Genomic DNA, 9,185 nt, shown 5'->3' with positions numbered 1-9,185 from the left:
GTGTAATATTGCATCATACCTGTAAATGTTTTAGCATTAATGGTAAATTGAATGCTAATTCACGTCTTTTTTTCCTTCCTTTAATTTTTGTTTAATCTTCTATTAAATTAGGCTAATTCAAGATTTTACACACAAAGATGTCCGTGCTATTTGGATTTGCATGAGAACACAGTATGTATTTATTTCCAAGCATCATTTCAAATATGAGGAGCAGATTGCACCTATAGCATCACCTTGCAGCTAAAGGTTAACAGTATGTTATAGGTTTAAAATTTGAAAAATTGAAGAAACATCCTCAGATTTTTTTTTTCACAGAGTGCTGATGATTTGGAACATAATCCAAGCAGTGCCCATAGAGAAAAATATCAAGACTGACACTCTAACTCCAGATTATTTTAGGTTGGCTTTTATGTGTTTTGGACTGTGATCAGTGCATACACTAACTTGATGCAAGCATGTGTTTTGGTAGCAAAAGCAGCACAGTACCTAACTTATAGCAGAACGTGTCCATATTGTGCATTTTTTCCCAATAGAAGCTATCATTTAAAAATGTGATCTGCCTTGTAAACGCTGCTGGTCAAACTATTATTCTGCAGAGCATTAAGTTCTTCTGCAGGCTCCTAATGAAACGGTCTCATCAACACACAGTCAGGCAGGGGGACGGTAGACAGCAGAGGCTGATAATAGTGTACAAGATGTATAGGAGAAGTTAGCACAAGGGTTTTTTTGGAGAAGGGGGTTGGGTTAAATTTGTGTTTAGTGAGTGATGTAGGAGATGTGATAACGAGAGGCCAAGGAGAGCAAGTGTTACCTCATTATTGTAATGAAAAAGATATCCCACCATTACATCAGTTGGGGAAAAGTGGCAATTAAAGTGCCCAACAAGGTTCCTTGAGGCAAGAAGAAGGAGAAGAGAACGTCTCTCTAAAGCCCATCTGTTCTGGATAATATGTGCCATGTAAAAGAAAAGGCCTAATCCTCTTTATTCAAGTCTGCTGCCCTTTTTTCCACCAGTGATTGTGTTTTCTCAAGTATTGCTCATCTTCCCCCAAAAACTCCGTTTGGCCTCTGCAGCGAATTCACAGGGAGTTAATCCAAATAATATCATCACATTTCATGTTCTAACGGGAGTTTTCTAAAAACAAATGTCATGTTGTGTTTAGATTTAATCGGTCAAATAATATTTCTTGCATTTGGCTTTTGTGTTTAAACCTCATCAAGCATGTATAATAATAATAATAATAATAATAATAATAATAATAATCATAATCATAATCATAATCATAATAAATTCACATTCATACTGCCATTAACCGAGTCAATAACAAATGCAGAACATGCCAGTAAGCCTCGTGCTGCCAGTTTAACTCAGACTCACTGTGGCCCAGTTTAAACAGACTGAAAGCTGCTTTGTTTTGAGCAATAATACAAAATATATATAGAAAAATCTGATTATAGCAAGGCCCAGAATTACCAGGTAGTATGAGTTGGTAGCAGCCCATTAATTCAGTGCTGCTGTACGGCTTAGGCTATTATTAATGAATTGGAACAGCCCGCACAACCGCCGACACCCCCCACCCCTCCCACCCGCAGAGTGCAATAAATAAATAATGCTGCAGAAGTCATGCATATGAACAACATGCGTCGGCACTATACTGCAGTAATAGGCAGAAGCTGTAGGGTCAATATGGTAGGCTAATATTTCTCAACATTGGCGATATAGGCCAGAGCAATCATTGCTTCCAAGGCCAAGAAGAGAGCGATGCATCCTCCAACAAAATAAACGCGTATGCGGCTTCGCTCTATTATCCACAAACACCAAGATTTAATGAGAATAGATATTGTATTTCGTGTAATTACTCTGAACCATACTGTATAAGGAGCGCGCCATAATTGTGCCAATAATAGCCTATTAAGTCTGGCCCTGGCAATTTGGTTAAACGGATAAAACGCATCTAATTGGTGTGGTGTGTCCTTAAAAGGGCGCTGTCCGTGCATCATAGAGCAAAATGCAAGCTGCAGAAAGTGCAACCAGCGGGACTGTTCTACTAAATGACTGAGAGAGGTGTCCATGCAGTGAATGACAAGCAGACGGCTTAAACAGGCTACATTAACATGTGTTCAAAGTATTAAGAAACAGCTAAACTTAAGCCTGTGTTGACTGCTGTCGTTATGTATTTGGTCTGTGTGGAAGCTGTACATGACCGCTTTGCTTCTTTTTTTTTTTTTTTAATTCCACAATGTGCGTTTTCTCTAATATGGCCGGAATAAAAAAATATATATATCAGCAACAAAAATAAGCGCTCTTCAAAATGTTATGTTCAAAGAAAAAAAATGAAATGTAAAATAAACTGCAGGTTTGCATGCATTTCTTGTTTTTAGACCAGCAAAGTTCAATTTAGCTCACTGTTATAAGCGATGATTTCAAAGAAAAGAAACCCAAACAAACGGGCCCCGAGGCGCTAATTCACACCCAGCGCCTCCCCACCATGTTCTCCGGGGCGCGAGTTTATCGGAGGCTCAATAAAACCAAAGCATTTTGATAACATTTCATTTCAGACCCGCACTGTATTTGTTAAGTTATGCTCCTGAACCAGCATTTTGCCGCAGTAGGCTACAGACACATTCAGAATCACACAAAAAAAGATGGTGATTTTATCACATATTCGCACTATCACTGCAAAACATTAAAAAATAGATTTTTTTGAAATGTGCCAAAGCAGGACGATGCAACAGTGCAAATGACGTAGGAGTGATGCAAAAATTATTGTGACGCTGAAAAACACCTTAATGGGCAATAAGGTCACTGGAGATTATTTTCCCTCAAAACTTCCTGAAACAAGTTCACTAACGGCTATTGGTTATTGAGATTGCGCAGATTATCAGCAGGGTTTTCTTCTTTCTTGCAGCCTTCTTTTCCTCGTCCATGCGCCTGATCGCTCACGCTGAGAAATTCAGGCTTATTGTCTGCTGTGCTCTCAGCTAACAGCTGCTAAGCCAAGGCCACATTCCCAGTATATACCCGACTCATCCAAAGCATTCATCCCACACCACCAATCAGCTGCTGCGCATCCATATGTATATGTGCTGCTAAACAGAAACATAAAGGCGTGGAAACTGACCTTTCAGTCGGTGATAACTAGTTTGAAACTAAATGAAATGTCTTCCAATTTGAAGGCCATATGCTCCTACAAATTATTTACGTTGATCCATTTATGTCATAAAAATTATGTCAACCTCAAAAAGAGCTGAGATTATGTGGGTTAGACACCAATATAATTATTAAAATTACTATGTCCATATTTATACACTGAATCACTTTTAGGCTTATCTTAATAAATGAAGATGTAAATTATATATTACATATACAATTATTTTATAGCCTAATATAAAAATGGAAATGTAAGTGATAGGCTATGACATTAAATATATCCAAAACCAAGTTTATAGTCAATAATGTATGATAAAGTGATAATTGATAAATTGATAGCTTCTAGAATTTTTTCGCATCTTCTTCTTTTTGCATGAAGGTTTGCGTTAAAAAAAAAAAAAAAAAAAAAATGAAATTTGAACTTAAGTTTGAATTGAAGCGTCTGCAAATTCAATTAGTATCATTACTTCTTTATTCATTCCGTTCTTCTCCATCTAATAAACTTTATAAGTTTATTTGCTAATGTAAGTGTATTTGTACAAAAGACAAACAAACAAACAATCAGACATGAGCAGTTCTTGTGTCTGTCTCGGCCCGGACAGAAAGTCTTTATGACTGGGCTTTAGGCTGTTTGGGCCTATATTAAATACCTCCTTTACTTCTGTAAATGTCTTTAAATGTGTCTTTCTGGGGGGGGGGGAACAAGTCCTGCAAAGTGGTTCCGATGCAGTTACTCACTATCTCCTGTTCAACCAGATTTCTGGTCATCGTCTTTGCTCGATTTTTTTTCGAGTTCTATCGCGGATGCGGTGTGCCGGGCATGGGGTTAGACAGGGGGTTTAGTGCCGGTTGCCCCCCCGGCCCAAGGCCATGAATGAGCACCCTCGGGACCAGAGGTCTCTGGAGGCTGGGATGCGGCGCGGTAGGAGTCCGGTACATACTGCTGTACATGGCTGCGGCCGCCGCGGCCGCCGTCGTGCTGTCCACGGTGCCCAGCAGGCTCGGGTGGTAGAAATAGGGCGACGGGAACATTCTCTGTAAGGCCGAGTAGTTTCCTGCTTCAGCCAGGAGCTCTAATCCGACCGCTGTTTGCCTCTTCCACTTCGTCCTGGAAACCAGATCAAAATACAACGGATGAATTATTTAATCAGTCAGCTCTCTTGCTAATTCCCAAAACGCCCCCTTAATTGGAATGCAGAGGCCTAATTATGGCAGGCACCAAATTATGGTTAAGGTTTAATTAGGCAAAAAAAAGAAAGAAATATCACTAGAAAAGACACTACTCTGATATGCTAGCGGCGATACATACAGGCTCTATAATAAAGTATTTCAATGCCCCTTTATTTTGAAAAGTCGAATTTTAAAGTTATAGGATTTTAAAAGAAATTCTGCGGGTAAAAAACACATTTTAAACTCAGCAGTAATACCAAGGAGGAAAAATGAGCGTTCACTAAATCTATTGCAAGAAATATATTAACACTTCCTAATTAAATTAAAATATAGGCCTATACATGAAATGTTTAAATATATTATTATAAATACTAGGCCCAGTGACGTTGTTAACCAAAAAGGTACACGTGCAAAGCAAGTAGAAATTCTTCATAAAATTTTGATACTTTTCCAAAAATCTGTAACGTCAATTTGTTCTGAAAAATATATCTTGACATGATACAGGGCGTCATTTTGAATTTGTCATGATGGCATCATCAGACGTGTCAAAATATAGGCTATTCAATAAAATAAATCGTGTTATCTCAAAACACAAATGCTGAAGAATCATCGGGCCTTCCGTGCCCGCGAACGATTCAAAAGTTTTGCCTGCCTGTGCTGCCACAGTGTAGTTATACACTGAGTTCGCATGGATCCGAAATGATAAGTAAAAGTAGTGTCATAATCAAGGCCTGTCAGACATATGGAGTGTGAATATATGACTGGCTGAAAAACAATATTCAGCAACTTAAATACAAATAAAATGTATCATCCATGTGATCTGTAGGGGGACAAGCTGTGGGCCCTCAAAGTTTAATTTCGGCAGTGATTCTTTAACAGTGTGTAATAATATGTTACTATATTTTTATTTTTAATTATGAAATAGCCTATGTCAGTGTGGTTCCGGTTGGTTTAAAAAGCCTACTGCTGACTTAGATCATTCCTCTAATAAAGAGTGTTTTTGGGGGGGAGCTAAATGAGGCTGTGTTGTTGCAGGATTGGCCCTGTTGGAGCAGTGTCTGTGTTTGTTGTGTCTGGCGGTTACCTACCGTCTGTTTTGGTACCAGGTCTTGACTTGTGTGTCTGTCAGGTTGAGAGCCGCGGCCAGGTCCATGCGGTCCTGCACGCTGAGGTATTTCTGTCGCTCAAAGCTCCTCTCCAGCTGGTTGAGCTGGTGGTCGGTAAAGGCTGTCCGTGCTTTGCGAGGCTTTTTCGTGCGCATCGGTGGACTGTCTCTGCTACTGGAGATTTCCCGGTCGCCTTCTTCTTTAGTCCCTAAACACAGAGCAAGGTGGAGGAATTAGACTAATGGTTAAAACATAAACAATTAAGGGCCTATACCTGGAAATGTCTCCCGTCCAAAATTGTATTCATTCTTCCTTTCGACATTGAGCCCATTATAAAGCAACCAAAAATAACCACACGCAGGTGTGTGCTAAGCTTCCACGCCTCCAGTCAAACTTTCACCAACTTGCATAAATGCTTGCTCCAAGTGCTGCACTCACACGTGTCACACAAAAGGCAAAGCAAGAGCAATACTATAACATTTGTGCGTATTTGTCACCTGAAGTTTTTTGGGTTATTTTTCCTTCAGAAAACGAGAAATCAATACGTCAATCCATCTCTATTTGTAGCCGGTTTGCAGTGCACCATGATCCCCCCTCTAGGAAGAACAATAATCTCTCTAATTGACCCACTAGGGAGGGCCCGCGCACGGGGAGAATCACCAGGCTTACATCTGTTTTCACATCTATTAGACTAATAAAGGAAGCTGAAACTCAGACAAAGAATCACACAGTAAAACATTATTTTTTGGTATCATCATTAGAACTATTATTATCATTCTTAATAGGCCAAACACTATTTTTGGTCAATCCCTGGTCTATATATTTTTGTTGGCTACACTGTTTTTGGTAGCCCATAATAATTCACCTCAATTTAACAGACTGCCATTATATGAACGAAACGACAAAAACTAGGCTAAATGGCGTATTTCTGAGATGAACTATCTTTTACGGGCTCTTACCGTTGCATTTCATTTCACTTTGAATGTCGTCTCTTTTGTCCAACTTGCCTCTGTTTTCGTCTTGTTCCAACTTGGGCCTGAAGCCGTCCGGAGCCGTGGCACTTTCTGGTTTTGGCGTGTGATGTGGTGAGGATACACTGGTGCTGTAAGGTGCGCAGGCTGCCAGCGGTTTACTGTCGCCTAAAATGTCTTTGATTAAAAAGGAGGAGGTGGCAGTCCTCGGGGCGCAGCCGGCCCCGGCGAGCGGCTGCTGCTGCGGTGACAGCGGCAAGCTCTGCGGCTGGTTGTGGTGATGGTGGTGGTGATGCTGAAGGCTGTCCTGGACCAGATGCGGATCGGCGGCGTGCTCCATGGTGACCGAGATGGGGGATGAGGGGGCTGTTCCCACAGTGTCTATCTCCGAGCATGGTGACGGGGTTGCCTGGCTCCTGAAATCCGCTGTCCTGCTGTCGCCGAGCCGAAAGTCTCCGTTCATTAGCACGGGGTTACCAGAATTAGAAGCGCTGGATAAAATAGTGTCTATCCCAAAACTCGACCCGCTGGATCCTTCCATATTAAGAAAGGAGTGATGAAGTCTTCATAACAACAGTGAGAGGCTTCTCCTCCGATGCAAACCAGAAGAAAGTCAGCAAAATGAACTCTGAGTTACAGCAAAAACCTGAAAAATTAAAATAGTTGGCAAATAAACCCAAGAGAGAAACAAAATCCACGTTTACAAGCGGCTCCAAGATGCTACATTCAGTGGTGAAAATGCAGAAAAAGCAAAGTGTGGGTCTGCGTACTCCACGTTGCTTTTTGGGTTTGGATATTGAACTTTGTGTTAAAAGTTGAGGCGTATAGAGAGATATACATAGGGCTGACTCCTCGACATCAGGCTCCCCCTTTTTGCTGCTAATCGTTCCAGTGTTGCTCTACAATGACTTCCTATACTGACGTCACGGCCCACGGCGAGGGGGCATTAATATTTTCTCCTTTATAATAAACACTCGACGTCTTTTCTCTCTTCCCCCCACCTTCCTCCGCTGCCATTGGCTTACATCGTGACCGGCTCCGGCACCTCACCAATCAGGGAGTTGTTTCTTTATCCAGACAGTTCAAGCTAACCATTGAGTTGAGTTTAATTCTAGAATAGCTCTTTAAAAAAGGAGGATTTAAAAAAAAAAAAAAAGCATGCGTGTGTTTTAAGGCCATGCCGTACACGTTTTGAAATATAGCTGCGACAGAAAGACTGAGAAAGTGGAAAATAAAAAAGAAGAAGAAATTAAATTATGAGCTCTAAACAATTTGATAAAGTCTAACTAAACGGCAAAAAAAAAATCTCCAGCAGTTCCAGCATATATGGTAGGGTGACTTATTAATATATCCTTTCTTTTTTTCTTTTTTTCCATAGCATTTAATTATTGTCTCTTTCCGGAATGTATTGTTTAACTCGGCAGAGCCAAATCAGCTGTGATTTTAAGTTTAAAAGGCTCAACTGTTGCCATATTTTCAACTTTGTCCGTTTTCAGAACTAGTTTTGAATTAGAAATCTATTTGTAATATAAGACTATTTGAAATGCGAACATCAGGCCATGGCAGTGACACGGATGGCATATATCTTTATGGAGATATTCTCAGAGCCGAGAGGTCGACATATTTAGGAATGGGGAGGAGTGGTGGTGACTGCCATGACAGCGCATCTAGTTAATAACCATGTCATCCTAATTAGTAAAGTAATTATGAGGTGCTAATGAGCGTTCAAAGGTAGTAGGAATTCAGTACTTTCTCCCCCTCCGACGTAGATTTGAAGGCTATGGAGGGAAATGTGCGGTGTGCGTTGAGCTGACAAAGTGTCTGCAGAGAGGCTGCACCTGTGTATCTGGCTGATTTCTGTTCATGGGAAATGTCACTTCTCACAGAGAGGTGAATGTATGCTCGTGCTCCACTTTTTTTTTTTTTTTCCTTCGGCGGACGAGACATTTTCTTTCAGATGGATTTTTCTTTCCCAATGCACAGCATCCCGCACTCTTCTGGAATTTGAGGATGAATCATCGAGCGGGTTTATTTTATTATTGTTGTTTTTTCCCCTCTTCTTCTTCTTCTTCTTCTTCTTCTTCTTCTTCTTCTTCAGCAGGTTGATAATGACGATGATGATTATTACTGATGTGAGGCGGATGAAGATTTGATGCTGTTATTCACACGCTGTTCAGAAATCCGGATTTCTAGGTTTGTTTCTGATTTAAATCATTATTATTTAAAAAAAAATACAATTACCCATGGACTTTATTAATTAAAAAGCGATGCATTTATTCTATATTGTGTTCTATTGGTCTTTGCATGCAGACATTGTCAATAAATGAATTAGAAGTAGCCTATATTAGAAAAAAAGCTACTCACCCTCTATTATATATATATATATATATATATATATATATATATATATATATATATATATATATATATATATAAGGTTTTTACTTACTTATTTTTCGTCGCTTTTTAAATTTCTCTACACCTTTACAGGGTTGCACCGGCAAATGAAAATGTTAAACTTGAATTAATAATTCAAATGCTTTGAATTACCAACACACTGTAAAGCAGCAGACTCTATTTTAACAGCTTTAATATTTTGAGTAGTCACATGAGGTAACGGTCAATGTTTGAATGTTGTTTTCTTACAGCGCGCTGCCTCTGCTCAATTAAATAAGAAATGGTCAATTTCAGCATTTCATTAAAACATTGAATAGCCTAGTCCGTTTTCTATCAGGCCTTACAGCGAAAAAAAATAATACATTAGCGTCTTCGAGCTAGGCTAAAATG

The 9,185-nt window shown here is 39.8% G+C and overlaps 1 protein-coding gene across 2 annotated transcripts; it reads right to left on the bottom strand.

Annotated features, from left to right (window-relative positions):
- Window positions 1–3,600: 3,600 nt before the first annotated feature.
- Window positions 3,601–7,345, bottom strand: barhl2 (BarH-like homeobox 2). 2 transcript variants are annotated; one of them, XM_031318500.2, is made up of 3 exons: window positions 6,435–7,345; window positions 5,410–5,635; window positions 3,601–4,259 (listed from the first exon to the last, which is right to left on the bottom strand). In XM_031318500.2, exons 1-3 carry the CDS (start codon window positions 6,937–6,939, stop codon window positions 3,947–3,949), a joined length of 1,044 nt encoding a protein of 347 aa, XP_031174360.1. In that variant the 5' UTR covers window positions 6,940–7,345; the 3' UTR covers window positions 3,601–3,946. The 2 variants fall into 2 exon arrangements, with proteins under 2 accessions (XP_031174360.1, XP_031174359.1); XM_031318499.2 differs by having other exon boundaries at window positions 6,387–7,343.
- Window positions 7,346–9,185: the final 1,840 nt, after the last annotated feature.

The sequence above is a fragment of the Sander lucioperca genome, chromosome 11 (assembly GCF_008315115.2).
Source record: "Sander lucioperca isolate FBNREF2018 chromosome 11, SLUC_FBN_1.2, whole genome shotgun sequence".
NCBI classification, from domain to species: domain Eukaryota; kingdom Metazoa; phylum Chordata; class Actinopteri; order Perciformes; family Percidae; genus Sander; species Sander lucioperca.
Note: the sequence above shows the minus strand (reverse complement) of the source record. Positions and strands in the feature narration are given on the sequence as shown.